The sequence below is a fragment of the Schistocerca cancellata genome, chromosome 5, assembly GCF_023864275.1.
Source record: "Schistocerca cancellata isolate TAMUIC-IGC-003103 chromosome 5, iqSchCanc2.1, whole genome shotgun sequence".
In the NCBI taxonomy this organism is placed as follows: Eukaryota; Metazoa; Arthropoda; class Insecta; order Orthoptera; family Acrididae; genus Schistocerca; species Schistocerca cancellata.
In genome coordinates this window covers 300,054,818-300,071,829 of record NC_064630.1, presented here as the reverse complement: position 1 = coordinate 300,071,829, position 17,012 = coordinate 300,054,818, and the positions used below count along the sequence as shown (strand labels likewise).

General features: G+C 37.2%; 2 protein-coding genes across 4 annotated transcripts in view; one reads left to right on the top strand and one right to left on the bottom strand.

Annotated features, from left to right (window-relative positions):
* The window catches only part of LOC126188971 (DNA-directed RNA polymerases I and III subunit RPAC1), a 231,847-nt gene extending 226,717 nt beyond the window's left edge, over window positions 1-5,130 (bottom strand). For all 3 annotated transcript variants that reach the window (XM_049930741.1, XM_049930743.1, XM_049930742.1), the window contains exon 1: window positions 4,974-5,130. In XM_049930741.1, the coding sequence (XP_049786698.1) occupies window positions 4,974-5,033 (60 nt within the window). In that variant the 5' untranslated portion in view covers window positions 5,034-5,130. The remainder of the gene's footprint in view (window positions 1-4,973) is intronic.
* A 250-nt stretch (window positions 5,131-5,380) lies between these two features.
* LOC126188970 (uncharacterized) overlaps window positions 5,381-17,012 on the top strand; it is a 296,440-nt gene continuing 284,808 nt past the window's right edge. The window contains exon 1 of the mRNA XM_049930740.1: window positions 5,381-5,496. Within this exon, the coding sequence (XP_049786697.1) occupies window positions 5,474-5,496 (23 nt within the window). The 5' untranslated portion in view covers window positions 5,381-5,473. The remainder of the gene's footprint in view (window positions 5,497-17,012) is intronic.

The window sequence follows — 17,012 nt, the reverse complement described above, 5'->3', positions numbered from 1 at the left end:
ATTTTCATGGGAGGGCTATGTTCTCTGAAACAACTGCAGCTTGACATGGGAACTGACGAATGCAGGTAGTAGTGATGATACTAGCAATCTCCATTTACGTAGAAGTGTTGGCTGTTAAACTAGGCATTTTAAGGCGAAAGCAAAAGATTAAGTGAATGTGGGAGGCTGCAGGACCTTATCTCCACATGGGACGTGTTTAAATGTCCGAATCTCCCTTATCTTCCATTCTTCAAGGAAGACACTACAATCCCTACACTAGACTGGGTGGTCCCTATAGCAATTTACACACTTTGGAGGGAGGAGCACCCACACTGTCATGGGTGGTCTTCCCACATCTGCCACAGTAGCTTCACCCTTACATCCTAAGGTGACATGCAAAAAGCCCTGGCATTTAAAATAGTGCACTGGGTTAGGGACATATGGCCATATGCTTAGACAAAGGAAACCTGCCTTGATAAGCTCTAGGACTTTGGTGCTATGGTAGGTAAGCATGAAGGAGTCGTATAATATGAGATTCCCATCCAACCTTTCAATATATTTTGCACATCCCTTCCTAAGCCCACTCATCCTTCAATTACTCCTTGGGAATGTCAACATGATCTCTACAGGTCACACCACCTTCGTATAGTTCAAACTGTTATGGAGATTTGTTTCTATGGCACATTCCCCAAGGCACTTAGCTTCCCAGAAGTTGGTGACTTATTGGGAACCAGCATTTTCAACTAATAGCGTTCCGTTAAGCAATCACCTGATGGATTTCACAGAACTTGCAGTGCTTTCTAAAACTTTCTGAATATAAAAAGGTGAAACCTTCTCAAAGCCGCTCTCTTTTTGCTTCACAGTCAAAAACACATTTTCATTAGCAGCATGTGTCCTGTTGCAACATACTGAAGAACTCTGTATAACCCCTGACTAGGGAGGACTGGTAACATGAACCCTCTTGTTAGAATGGATGTTAGTACCTACCAGCAGCCCACCCTTTCCACTGGGATGATGAAAAGAAAATTTTGAAGGATCCATCTTGGTCCCACTAGCAGCTAGGGAAGTAAAAGTCCACCTAGACAGAGCCCCTTGTGCCTCGGTAAGCTTTACACAATTGAGGTGCAGCAGGTTCCCCAGAGGTTGCCCTCCAATGACAGTTCCATCTCAACAGTCATGCACCTCATCAGCGCACAACACACCTTGAGACTGTCGTTATTTTATAGAGATGTTTATTCCCACCCTCACAATCTGGACAGTTAAGCCAAGATCCCCATTCCTGTGACACAAATTGTTCCACTGCAGAAAATTGGAAAGCTGTAATAGATGAAGAAATGCAGTCACATCAAAAGTTTTGTACCTGGAAAGAGGTTGATTTACCAGCTGGAAGGAAAGCTATAGGTAACTGATAGGTTTTTGCAACAAAACTGAATAACAACAATGACACGATCTGCTACAAGGCAAGATTAGTTGCGAAAGGGGGTAGTCAGGGGCACAGATTTGATTTTTCTGAAACATTTAGCTCTTTGGTTAGGTCTCAAACAATGAGAGCTTTCTTTTGTGTTGCTGTTCAATGAAACTGGAACATTAAACATTTTAAAGTTAAAACGGCAATTCTGAATGGTACACTGGAGAAAGAAATTTACATACAACAGCTACAAGATTATGATTATGTTACAGGTTGTGTGTGCATATTATTACAACGTTTGTACAGACTGAAGCAACCAGCAAAACATTGGTGAGTGTTTTAAAGAATGTCTTCAGAAATCCAATTTACAGGAGAGCAGTGCTGATCCCTCTATGTATTTTAAAGAAAATTTAATCCTTTTATTTCATGTGAATGATGGATTAATAATGGGACCTGATGAAATGGTTCATAGTTGCACAAAAAAATTACAAGAAGAGACTAATATGGTGATAAGTGAAATGGATTGCTTTCTTGGCCTTCGAATCCAGCTATTTGAAAATCGTGTGAAGATTAATCAAGCTACATATGCAAAGAGAGTGTCGGCATGGACTGACGCAGGTCCAGTTTTATTACCAACTGAACCTGGGTAGATACTTGGCTATTCACCACCAGCTTGTTACACTGACGTTTACCGAGAGATTATTGGTAGCCTCACGTATTTAATAATGGGAACCTGTCCTGATCTAACTTACACCGCCAATCTTGCTTGAAGAGCGAAAGACTCACCTTACTGGTGTCCACCTTAAATTGGTTAAATGAATTCTCTGCCATCTGAGGTGTACAATTGATGATGGAATGCAGTTTGGTGAATTGACAGGATCTTCTTCAGAAGCTTATAGGTATGCTGATCACACAGGTGAAAAACTGACCATATGTTCAAAAAGTGGAGTTTTAATGAAGTATTGCGGTGTACCAGTAATGTGGAAAAGTAAACTCCAAAAATATGCAGCACAGTCTTTAATGGAAGGTGAATTTGTTGCTGCAAATAAGGCAATAAATCATTACTGTGGCTGGATCACTTATTCAAAGAAATTAATATTATTAAATAAAATTCAATTCCAGCATTACATATCGATAATCAAAGCACTATTAAGTACATGAAAGGTACTGGATTCTATGAATGCTCTAAACATATCCAAACATGTTACAACACTTGGTGATTGAGAAGAAGTACAGTGTGGAATATGTTTCAGCACAAGATCAGGCAGCAAACATTTTTACTATGGGTTTATCAGTGAAGAAGTTATCAAGAATAAAAACTTTGGTTGGAATGACTGAATTAAATCTTTGATGCAATAGTAAAATATGAACACTGCGGGAGAATGTTGAAAACTATACAGGTAAATTAAAACTAAACATTTTATTATAACTTTGTAAGAGTATCACTATTGCTCTGTAAGTTCTATTTCTTTGCAGTTCTCAGTTGTTGATATTGCGTGCATGTTGCTAATAGTAATGTACTGTTGATTTTAGAACACTGAATAATTCTTTCTTCAAGCAGCATATTTGTTAGGTCTCTCATATTCCTGACACCATCATGATATGTAGCTTGTATATATTCCAGTCTGTGGTACTGTGGCATAATCATTAAACTAAATAAAACAGAACATGGTGTTACCATAAAATTTATGGATCCTTGGACCTTCGCTGTCATTCCGTTGACCCAGATAAGAAGATACTTGGCTCATTCTCATCCCTCACGGGCATGCTGTTGTTGAACGTCCCAAAGCATCAACTGGAAGAACTTAACAGAGACTGTGCCGTATGTGCTTGACTCACAATAAATTGCTACTGTTGGAAATGATGTCTACTCTATGTAGTGTATTTTAAAAAGACTGAATTAACCATTTTTAAAACTGGGAATTTTTTTCTGGAATCTTTATAATACAGAGTATACATCCTCCCAATTTAACTTAACCCAATGGGAATTTGTTTCTAAAATGTTAGTGTCATTTTATGCCATAACAATGTTAAAAATGAGAAAACATCCAAATATTGGAGAGAGAGAGATAGATAGATAGATAATGCTACAATTTAGTGTGGTTAATTACGCAACTACTGAGAAAAATGTTCACTGAGTTTCATATAAATCTGAAATTATGGATGAGACAACGGTTTTTTTTTCTCATTGAACTGACTTGGAATGATCCTAAGACAGGGTTTGATACAGACCTATACTTTAAGTGGTGAGTGGTCAGGAAGGTTAATGGCAAATGGGAGTGCAGTTCCTTGACAAGTCCTGCATAGTTTGGTTTGGACTTGGTGATGCCGGGATCATGTTTTCTGAGTACTCCATACTTACGTAGTGACTACACAACTTGTAGCCTGGAAAGGACGTTTTGGAGAGTACAGTGACGTTACATACATAATACGTATCAGAATGCTTTTTCACCAAGCAGAGACAAGAGAAAGCAATACTTCTTTAAATGGATCATGGTCACGTTTGACTGTAATATAATTTATTCAAAATCCCCATTTTCAATTTTGGTCTTGTGGCCATTATCAAGTGGAAAACTGAAAACTTCTTTCCTCATTTCCCTTCCACTGTTGTTCTTTTGATTTTAACTTTGATATATTTTGTAGTTATTTTGTTGGTGTAACATGGTTTATTATGTTGTATACCCTTCTTTGTTTTCAGCAATTGTATCTTCACTGGTAATGCAGCAAAACCGCATATGCCTGACTAGGCTTATGTCTAATTACATTCCTGTGGCCAATTATACACGACTATGAACCACAGCTTTGAAGTAGTACAACTCGTACTCCGCGCCGTAATGACGTACACACAACAGCATTACGTCACGAGTCAAAGCACACGGGTGGAATCGGACGTTTCCATTGGTAGGATACTTGGTAAACGCAATGACTCTACACTGGAGATCACTTACAAAACACTCGAGACGCAAGTTACAATAATACTCATGTGTGTGGGCCTGTTATAAATAGGACCAACAAGGGATATTGACCGAAATGAAGAAAAGCAGCGCGTACGGTCATAGGTTTGTCTGACCCACTACAGTGTGTCACGGTGATGGTTAACAGCCGAACTGGAAGACGCTTGAAGATTAACGCTATCTCGCGAAAACCCACTGCATAGTTTTAAGAAACAGTACTAGCCTATGTGAAGAATCTATAGGAATATACCACAGTCCTGTACATTACGCTTCCGTACCCATCACGACGGCACGACTAATTACAGTGCACACAGAGACATTTAAGTACTCACTCTTCGAAAGATCCATACGCCAATTAACGGAAAGAAACCTTGTAAGTACAACGAAAACTATAGTTCCTGCAATGTACTTCAAAGTGGTTTTTAGGGTAAGGATGTAACTGTGATTCTGTACGTAGAAATAAAAAGAAGTTGACAATAAAGTGATTACTTTCCACCATAAACAGAATGTATTATTATTGTTTTCAGCTAACGAACTGGCATGCCACGTGAATTGAGGTGGCTCATTTAAGTAATATTTAACGCAAGGACATTTAAGAAATAAATATCAAAGTAAAATAAACATGTACGAACATTTAGTACTCCAGTCTCCTTATGGGTGATGCGGGATCGCGCTTCTTCAATTATATCCATTGCCAAGAGACTCCTACAACGTAACCAATTCGTATTCACAACAACAACAACAACATACAACCTACAAAGCTAATAGCTACACACAAGTGTAAATAAACTGCTGTAAAATTATAGGGCCCTTGGTGTTCAATACCAACATTGCGAACTATGAATCTGCTTAGAATGTCAATACTCCTAGTATATTAATCATGACATGTCAGAGTTTACTCATTTTTTTCTCGACTTAAGTTCATTAAAATTATTTAAATGAAATTGTTTAGTTACAAAATTTCCTAAATGTGCATGAATAGTTATTAATACTGTTGGTGGAAATGAAAGTTAACTAACATCTTTGACATGAAATTTAAATTTTCCCAAACAGGCGGTAATACGTATTTTCGGACGGTGCTTATTGTTAAGGAGTAAGAAAATTCTGTGCCACGTACCTGTCATGTAAAAATATGGAAGAGCAAACTATAAAAAAGTAAGTTTTTAAACAACATCACGTAATCAGATACTGACAAACAATACAATATAGGAAGTGAATATTTTTGTAGGCTACTGTGGATTTGCAAATAGTCTTAGTGTCAGTAACTGATGATTTTTTGTATTTATTTGTGAATAATATTTCTAAAACAGCTACAGATGCAACCAGTACTCGTTTAAATGACATTGGACTCAGTTTTCGTTCCATAGACTTAAAAAATGAGTGATTCTCGTGGGTGTGGAACATGTCAATGTATGACATAAAAACTTAAAACATTTGAAAATTATACGTACTACCCTGACCATTTGCCAGGAGATACTCGAAAATAAGTTAATACAATCCAGTAAACTGGAACAGCTAATATTTACAGAATTAACACACTGTCAGAATGAAAAACTGTTGTGCACTTTTAATAAATTTATCATACGCAATAATCCTAATCTTGACTGTTGCGACCAAGTGTTGTCAGAACTGAAATGTAACAGATGTTTTTACATAAGCTGACTTAACAGTCTCTGTTAATATATTAATCTATGGATTAGAGGGAGTTGCCTATCAAAAAAGTCTTTCAAACTCTGTTTAAACCTCGCGTTATCAGAAACCAAGTTTTTAATGGTTGCAGGCAATTTATTAAAAATGTGTGTTCCTGAATGTTGGACCCCTTTTTGGACTAAGGTAAGTGATTTTAGTCCTTTATGTAGGCCTACAGTCTTAATCCTAGTATTGATAATGTGTACTGAGCTATTGGTTGGAAATAGAGATGTATTACTTGCAACAAATTTCATTAAGGAATAAATATACTGAGAAGCAGTGGTTAGAATATAAAGTTCCTTGAACAGGTTTCTACAAGATGTACTCGAATTTACACCACAAATGATTCTTATCACATGCTTTTGCACCCTAAATACTTTTGCTTGGTTTGATGAATTGCCCCAGAATATGATCCCATACGACATAATAGAATGAAAGTAAGTAAAGTATGCAAGGTTTTTTTTTTTTATTTATATCTCCTACATCTGACGCCATTCTCACCTGCAAATACAGCCTTGTTTAGGCACTTAAACACTTCTGTGATATGCCCTTCCCAACTGAATTTATCGTCAAATTGTAATCTCAGAAATTTAACAGTCACCCTCTTCGATCTGCATGTCTTCATACGTTATGCTCATGCTGGAAGGTAATCTCTTACAGGTTCTGAACTGCATGTAGTGGGTCTCCTCTAAGTTTAGTGACAAAGAATTAGCTTTAAACCACTTATTAATGTCAGTGAAAATTTGATTTGCAGCTATTTCTAAATCTGTACTTGACTTGCTACTTATTGCAATGTTTGTATCTGCAAACAAAACAAACTTAGCATCTAGCAATGTAACAGGTGTGAGGTCATTAATATACACAAGAAAAAGCAATAGGTATTTTGCAATGACATCCTTTGTTTCCTGTTAGATAGATAAGACTCAAACCATTTTGCAGCGTTACCGGTGACACCATAATATCCTAATTTACTCAGCAGAATGCTGTGGTTCATACAAAGGCCTTTGACAGGTCACAGAAAATGCCAGTTGCCTGTAATTTGTTATCTAATGAATTAAGTAGACCTACTCTCACTGCAAGTGTAAATAGCTTTCTCTATATCAGAACCCATCAGAAATCCAAACTATGACTTGGACAATATATTATTTTCAGTCAGATGCTTAAGGAGGTGCTTGAACACAACCTTTTCAAATATTTTTGTGAAAACCAGCAAAAGTGAAATAGGACAATAGTTTGTTGGTATCTCTTTATCCCTCTTCTTGTAAAGAGGCTTAACTTCAGCATATTTTAGCCAGTCTGGAAATATTCCTCTGGGGTCATTCCATGTCACTTCAACCAGGGGCTCCGGCTCATAGTCTCAGATTTGACTGAAATTCAGTACACTAATTCTAACACGTGTGGAACACTCGTGTACAAAGTATTAGTTTCCCCTGCCATTTAGTTCCAGAATTATGACCTGTGAAAGAAGGTGGCGTGACCTGGAAATTGCAACCCACATCTGGCAATATATCTTCAGACCCAACTTCAGGTCTTAATAACTTTGGAACTATTCCAAACAGTCCAGTGAAATTTTTACGACCCAGTAACATCCATTTAGAAAACACACTCCATGAATCAAAACACCAACAACATATTTGTTGACTGACTGCTTACTGCACAGGTATTTTGCAATGACATCCTTTGTTTCCTGTTAGATAGATAAGACTCAAACCATTTTGCAGCGTTACCGGTGACACCATAATATCCTAATTTACTCAGCAGAATGCTGTGGTTCATACAAAGGCCTTTGACAGGTCACAGAAAATGCCAGTTGCCTGTAATTTGTTATCTAATGAATTAAGTAGACCTACTCTCACTGCAAGTGTAAATAGCTTTCTCTATATCAGAACCCATCAGAAATCCAAACTATGACTTGGACAATATATTATTTTCAGTCAGATGCTTAAGGAGGTGCTTGAACACAACCTTTTCAAATATTTTTGTGAAAACCAGCAAAAGTGAAATAGGACAATAGTTTGTTGGTATCTCTTTATCCCTCTTCTTGTAAAGAGGCTTAACTTCAGCATATTTTAGCCAGTCTGGAAATATTCCTCTGGGGTCATTCCATGTCACTTCAACCAGGGGCTCCGGCTCATAGTCTCAGATTTGACTGAAATTCAGTACACTAATTCTAACACGTGTGGAACACTCGTGTACAAAGTATTAGTTTCCCCTGCCATTTAGTTCCAGAATTATGACCTGTGAAAGAAGGTGGCGTGACCTGGAAATTGCAACCCACATCTGGCAATATATCTTCAGACCCAACTTCAGGTCTTAATAACTTTGGAACTATTCCAAACAGTCCAGTGAAATTTTTACGACCCAGTAACATCCATTTAGAAAACACACTCCATGAATCAAAACACCAACAACATATTTCTGAGGGAAAATAAAAAATTCCAAAATGTGATTAAAAATGTAATATGTTAAAAGGTACGTATTGCAGGTGCCCTCTATGCCAAATATAATTCACTCAAAAAAGGTATAAATTTTTTGTGGTAAGGTTAATGTGGCCTAAACACACACAGAACTCATCATGCCCATATCAGTCACAAAAACTGAGTTACATTCACACGAAAATACAAAAATTTGAAAAATTACCTGAAAAACATAGATCTTCGAAGTGTGGTAGCACAAAAGGGACAAGTGGTATCCGAACCAAATTTCACACACTGCATAAGTAGACCATAATGATATATATCTCAAAATTTCAACATGTTATTGCAAGACATTTGTGTACATGGAAGTTGACAGATGTATTTGGTGATGTGGCCATTGTTCCACAACACAATTTTGTAAAAACATATTGTAAACTGTTCTGCCTCTTCTTATCCTCTCCCACAACTGTTTAATCACTAAACAACAGCATATAGACAGATTAACACAACCTATCATTAATGTTTACTGCACCTTAACTTATAAAAACCAGTCAATTGTGCTCCCACACTTTAACTACTGTACTCTGTACATTGAGTGGCAAATTGTACTGTCTTCCTGACACTATGGTAGGAACTGGAACTGTCATAAGAATATGTTCAAAAGGAATCCAACACCTGTCTGCCAAATGTGGCCAATGAAATGATCTTGCTGGTCCTGCTGGTGCCATGAAGTTCACAAATACATCACCTTTCGCTTCACAGCACTCTGCAACACATCCTAAGTACCATTTGTCAACATAAACAGCAATAACATAGCAACCTGGTTGTATGTTGCAGCTTTTGCTTCTGAATCCTGAGTCAGACACACTGTGAAGACACATGTTGTGCATGAACCTATAGTTATAACCGGACAGTCTGCTCATCTGCACATTCTCAGAGTCCGCTGGAGAGAAGTGATGATGGCTCCTCGTGCCTGCAACAGTTTTAACGTGTTTTAGTGTGTTTTTTAGCAACTCTTCGACTGATTTCACCTCATCTTTTGAAACATAGAATGATTGTATGCCAGAGATATTTTTCTGTGCCCAGGTAAATAATTGAAGAGGTGTTAGAATGTGACCTTCTGTAGGGTGCTGCAGACTAGCTCGTGATGCCATGCGCTTAATGGTAGCACCAATACCATCACATACATTTTTACCGTGACTTGTTGCGAAAAAATTCCATTCTGTGTGAATCTGAAAATCATAGTAATGTATGCATAAATTTTTGAGATTTTTACAGCTTTTGTACTGACTAGCTGCCCCATCACTGAGGTATTTCGCAAAATGTATGTGAGGCAGCTTGTTTTTCACATATGCCATGACGGTGTGAATGTGGGCATGAACTGCAATGGCATCATGAATTAAACAGTCACTAAAAACACACAGGTTCATGACAGACTCATCACCTGATTCACCTCTATACTAAATCACAAATGACTGGAGAGTTGCTTGACTGTTGTCCCAATGATATCCTAGGATGGCATCTTGATCTATAAATGCATAATTTCAGATAGGCCTAAGTCTGGTATTACTATAATTTCATCTAGTTTCAAATTATCCTTACAAAACAGGAGATAAGCCGATTGTGCTGTTGCTGTGAAGCGGTGTGTGGTCAGTTTGTTCGTTTTTTGACAACACATTTCAACAAAATCTTCCTCTGTACTTTGCTTTGTTTCAAGACTTGTGGGATCCATGTGTGTCCGTTGTTTATAAGAAACAAGTTCATCGCCATCCATAAGGAGTTCACCATACCGTTTGTTATTCATGTGTTCTGCAAGATTTACCTTACCAGGTCACTTTTCACATCTGTGTATCATGCACTGGTAGGAACTGATGTCACACACTAGCAGCTTCAGTGCACCTTTGTAATCCAGACCAGAATCCTTTATATCAGCAAACATCAGCTTAGCATTTTGATGGGTCTCACATACACTAACCTTGTGTGTGCCCCTTGCACTTACACGCGCAACCCGTTTTGGCCGAAGATTGAAAAAAGATGATAAACCTACTTTGGTATTGGGATACTTTTCCTTGAATTCTACATATAGTTCTGATGTGTTGCATAGCAACAGTGTTTTTTTGCATCTGTACATGTACATTTCCCATTTACACTGTTACATAGTGTTTTTTTCCAGGCATTATTTGGCTGTAGTCATTATTTTCATAAAACTCCGACACTAGCACCTTTATTTCTGAACTCAACTGCTTACCCTGAGCCTTTTGAAGTTGTGGAAGCACTCCTTGGGTTGCTTTTTTTTCCTATCTTGCTTTACCACATATGTAGAAACATTGAATTCCTTTGCAGTGTAGTCAGTAGACCAGCTGGAAGGTGCAAGGGTAAGAATAGCTACTTTTTTTCTGGCGTGTGGATATGGCACATTTTTCTTTCAAATCATGCGCAGTTTTCTCCAAGTCAGAGCATTTCTGGCATGATTTCTGTTCCTTTGGAGCAGATAGTTCTTCCTCTTCCACCATCATGTGTCAGCTATTTTGTGTTTTAATTCCATTTGAGCTTCTTGTGTGTTTCTTCTACCATAACTGGGCCTGTCTTTTTTTCCCAACTTTGTGTGTCTTCATGGGAGACAAACCAAGAGCAGTCACTGAAGTATTTAATTGCTCATCCGCGCTGTGGTTGGAGGCGGCTGATACTCTTTGTCACTGTCATGTAAATTATCAGAATATTCTTCATTTTTTAGTAGTGTAACACACCTGGAACATAACTTTTGTCCTGGTTTCATGATAAGTCCCATGCACTGATTCACTTTCAATACTGATTTTATATCAGTTTCTCTGAGGCTACACTTCACTGTCTTCTTATGAATCCGAAATGGATCAAAACAACTTCTTTGTAGGAAAGAATACTTATCCAGAAACACTTTAATATGATGATAACAAACACTAAAGTTTCCTGGAACTGTACTTCTTGTGCCCACAGGGTGTATCCCGGGTCTCCATAGCGACAAGTCTTGGTTCGATTCGTCCAGATCATACAGTACAAAGCAAATGCCACATTTTGTTCCATATGTTGTTTTATGGCATTCAGATGCTTGTGCTCTACCAATACTGCAACTTGTTTGAACAAAAGCACCACTAGTACACTCTACTGCCTTGACTTTCCACAACAGTACTGACCAGTCTGAACTATAATCTTAAAAACATGAGTAACCTGTAATTGTTGCTTGTTTCCTTTATTGTTCCTGCCTAACAATGACTCATTCTGTCCCTGAAAACTACCATAGTTTAACTTTCTGTTGCCTAATGGTTCCCAACAATTACTTGCTAAATCATGTTAAAAGTAAGGTAACCAAATACATCTCTGTCAACTTTTATTGTACACAAATGCCTTGCAATAACAAGTTGAAATTTTGCCACATATTATATTATGGTCTACTTATGCAGTGTTTGAAATTTGGCTTGGATATCACTTGCCCCCTTTGTGCTACCACACTTAGAAAATCCACATTTTTCAGGTAATTTTTCAATTTTTTTTTTTATTTTTGTGTGCATGTAACTCTGTTTGTGTGACTGATATGGGCAAGTTGAGTTCTGTGTGCATTTAGGCCACATTAAGCTTTTTGAGTGAATAATATGTGGCATAGAAAGCACCTACAATATGTACCTTTTAACGTATTAGTTTTTTAATCACATTTTGGAATTTTTTATTTTCCCCTCAGAAACGTGTTGTTGGTGTTTTGATTCATAGTGAGTGTTCTAAGTGGATGTTACTGGGTTGTAAAAATTTCAGTGGACTGTGCGGAATAGTTCCAAAGTTATTAAGACTTTAAGTTGGATCTGAAGATAGATTGCCAGATACGGTTCGCAATTTCCGGGTTACGCCACCTTCTTTCACAAGCCATAATTGTGAAACTAATTAGCAAGGGAACTTAAACCTTTGTTCATGAGTGTTCCACACTTGGTAGCATTGGTGTGCTAAATTTCAGCCAAATCTGAAGCTGTCAACTGGAACATTTTCTCAAATTGGTTGAATTGACATTGAATGACCCACTGATAAGAGATTGATTACACAATTACACAAATAACTTAAGATAGAACTTAACTCGCATGAGCACTCTGATTAACTTTGTTAATATGTTATCAAACCCACTGGAATACTTAAATTTTAAGGATTTTTGATGGATGCTACTTCTTTGGAAGGTGTAGAATCCATCATAAAATCCTTAAAATGTAAGTATTCCAGTGGGTAAGATTTGCTGGTAACTGAATTAACCTTATGAATAGGCTGCGTACTAATGAGTACTCACGTGACAGCAAGGGATGTTCTGTATAAACAGAACTCTGATGACAAACCACTCTTATATAATAAATATGAATAATCATGTAAATATTAAGATAGCGTTATTGGTTCAAAGGCTCTTAGTACTATAACGGAAGAATCGACACATTTAAAATTTTTCGATCAAAAAAACCTAACTTTTTGATGACTTACACAATTCTTTTCTGCCACTTTATCATTTATTCACTACAAGTGTCGAATAATTCTGTTTTACTTAACTTCATCTGATATGTTGTTGTTTTTAGTCTGAAGGTTGGTTTGATTCAGTTCTACACGATAGTCTATCACGTGTAAGTCTCTTCATCTCTGCTAACTACTGCACCTACATCCCTTTGAATCTGCTTACTCCCCCTCTACAGTTCTTATCACCCACAATTCACTCTATTACTAAACTGTTCAGGATGTGTTCTGTCATTCGATCCGTTCTTGTAGTCAAATTATGTCATCACGTTTGTTTTCCTCAGTTTGGTTGAAGTTAACACTACCTGCTTGTCTCATCTTCGGCATTCTTCTGTAGTACCATGTTTTAAATGCATCTCTTCTCTTCTTGTCGTATCTGTTTGTCATCCATGTTCCATTCTGTTCAACACACTCGAGGCAAATACATTCAAAAAATACTTCCTAACAACTTGAATTTGTATTCAGTGTTAACAAATTCATCTTTTTCGGGAATGCTTTTCTTCCTGTAGCCAGTCTGCAGTTTATATCCTCTCTACTTCGGCCATCATTAGTTATTTTGTTCTAAATAGCAAAAATCACATTTACTTCTTTTAGTGTGTCGTGTCCCAGTATAATTCACCCACCATCACCTGTTTTGATTAGCCTACTTACCATTATACATTGTTGTTGTTTCAATTTTGTTGTTGTTCATCTTCCACTATATACCATTATCATTATTTTGCTTTTGTTGTTGTTCATCTTGTAACACCTTTTCAAGTCACTATCCGTTCCATTCAGCTGCTCTTCCAGGTCCTTAGCTGGCTCTGAAACAATTACAAAGGCACCATCAATTCTCAAAATTTTTTATTTCTCCTCCCAAAACTTAATCCCTTCTCCAAATTTTTCCTTGTTTCCGTTCCAGATTGATTAACATTGGGGATAAACTACAAACCTGTCTCACTCCCATATCTACCACTGCTTCTCTTTTCTATGTCCTTTTGATTCGTGTAACTGCAGTCTAGTTTCTGTACAAGCTGTGCATAACCTTTCATGGTCTGTATTTTATCCCTGCCAACATCACAATTTCTAAGAGTGTTTTCTAATCACCACTGCTTTCTCTAAATTGACAAATGCTATGAGTATAGGTTTTCCTTTCAGCCCGTCTTTTAGGGTGAGGTATGGAGTCAGTATTGCATGTTAATTCATTTCCCCCATACTCAAACTAATCTTCCCCAAGTTCGGCTTTTACTGTTTTTTGAGGGAAACATTCCACGTGGGAAAAATATATCTAAAAACAAATATTCTGTAACTTACCAAACGAAAGCGTAGGTACGTTGATAGAGACAACAACAAACACACACACAAATCTCAAGCTTTCGCAACCCACGGTTGCTTCATCAGGAAAGAGGGAAGGAGAGGGAAAGACGAAAGGATGTGGGTTTTAAAGGAGAGGGTAAGGAGTCATTCCAATCCCGGAAGCGGAAAGACTTACCTTGGGGGGAAAAAGGGACAGGTATACAGTCGCGCACACACATATCCATCCGCACATATAAAGACACAAGCAGACATATCTGTCAGACATATATGTCTGCTTGTGTCTGTATATGTGCGGATGGATGTGTGTGTGTGTGTTGTTGTCTCTATCAACGTACCAACGCTTTCGTTCTGGTAAGTTACAGAATCTTAATTAGTGTCAATATTTTCCAACCATTAGTTATGAAATTGGTGGTTCAGTAGTGTTCACAACTGTTACTCCTGCCTTCTTTGAAATTGGAATTATTACATTCTTCTTTATGTCTGAGGATGTTTCCCTTGCATGTCATGCGCCAGGTGGAATAGTTTCGTCATGTCTGGCTCTGCCAAGGATGTCAGTAATCATTGGGGAATCTCATCAACTGGATGGACCTTGTTTTTTCTGAGATGTTTCATGCTCTGTCAATTTCTCCTCACAGTATTTATCATCCGCCTCATTGTCATCCACTTTCTCTTCCCTTTTTATAACAATGTCTTGAAGTTCGTTAACCTGTAGAGATGCTGGAAATATTTCTTACACATTCCAGCTTTCCCTTCTTTTCCCTTGCCATATCACCTCATAGTACTTGTATAACTGCTTCCCTTTACTCCAAATGCCTCTTTAATTTTCATATTTCTGTACCTTTTTTGTTTGGATTTGCGTTTTATCTGCCTCATAACATACATCGTACACACCAACTGATCATATTGTTCAAGAGAAGTGTCCATTTTTGCCTTATCATATACAAAGGTACATAACTCTCTAACGCTATTTTTACCAGCACTGGTTAATGTTGAGTACATAATATGACTAAATTGTTTCTCATAATGTACAAGTACTTAGCATCTGAATTTCCCAGACAGTGTTTTATACTTTGTGTTACAAGCCACACTATGATATTAAACACTGTTATAATGATCATTTCATCATTCATAAATTCCTTAGTTGTGTAGTAGCATTTTTCCATCGTGAGCTCATGTAGTTTTCCCGCCTGTGGATCTCTCTCCACGCTCAGTACATCTCTACCCTTGAGTTTACTGTAGACATTCATTCCCATTCATTGGGGGTATGTTCATAGAGTTTTAAGTGATTTGTTGGAAGTGTGAAATTTCCTTTATGTCTAGTCATTTGTACATATGTGTGAAATGGAGTTCTTCAGCTAGCTCGCAATTATTATTATTATTATTTCTATTTTTCTCAGACCTTAGGTCTGGATAATAATGGAAAGTGACGCGGACCTTCATCAAGCGTGACTTCCTTTTAACTGTACGGTATATGTTATATTGCATTTAGGAACTTTCGGGTGATTGAACATGTATCAATAATTACGGATTTCTGTAGTTTTATATATAAGTTTGGATGTAGCTGTATTGCATTGATGTACTGATGGATATTGTGTGGTATGACTCCTGTTGTTGATAGTATAATTGGTATAATGTCAACTTTATCCTGATGCCACATGTCCTTGACTTCCTCAGCCAGTTGGATGTATTTTTCAATTTTTTCTCCTGTTTTCTTTTGTATATTTGTTGTATTGGGTATGGATATTTCGATTAGTTGTGTTAATTTCTTCTTTTTATTGGTGAGAATGTTGTCAGGTTTGTTATGTGGTGTTGTTTTATCTGTTATAATGGTTCTGTTCCAGTATAATTTGTATTCATCATTCTCCAGTACATTTTGTGGTGCATACTTGTATGTGGGAACGTGTTGTTTTATAAGTTTATGTTGTAAGGCAAGCTGTTGGTGTATTATTTTTGCTACATTGTTATGTCTTCTGGGGTATTCTGTATTTGCTAGTATTGTACATCCGCTTGTGATGTGATCTACTGTTTCTATTTGTTGTTTGCAAAGTCTGCATTTATCTGTTGTGGTATTGGGATCTTTAATAATATGCTTGCTGTAATATCTGGTGTTTATTGTTTGATCCTGTATTGCAATCATGAATCCTTCCGTCTCACTGTATATATTGCCTTTTCTTAGCCATGTGTTGGATGCGTCTTGATCGATGTGTGGCTGTGTTAGATGATACGGGTGCCTGCCATGTAGTGTTTTCTTTTTCCAATTTACTTTCTTCGTATCTGTTGATATTATGTGATCTAAAGGGTTGTAGAAGTGGTTATGAAATTGCAATGGTGTAGCCGATGTATTTATATGAGTGATTGCTTTGTGTATTTTGCTAGTTTCTGCTCGTTCTAGAAAGAATTTTCTTAAATTGTCTACCTGCCCATAATGTAGGTTTTTTATGTCAATAAATCCCCTTCCTCCTTCATTTCTGCTTGATGTGAATCTTTCTGTTGCTGAATGTATGTGATTTATTCTATATTTGTGGCATTGTGATCGTGTAAGAGTATTGAGTGCTTCTAGGTCTGTGTTACTCCATTTCACTACTCCAAATGAGTAGGTCAGTGTTGGTATAGCATAAGTATTTATAGCTTTTGTCTTGTTTCTTGCTGTCAATTCTGTTTTCAGTATTTTTGTTAGTCTTTGTCTATATTTTTCTTTTAGTTCTTCTTTAATATTTGTATTATCTATTCCTATTTTTTGTCTGTATCCAAGATATT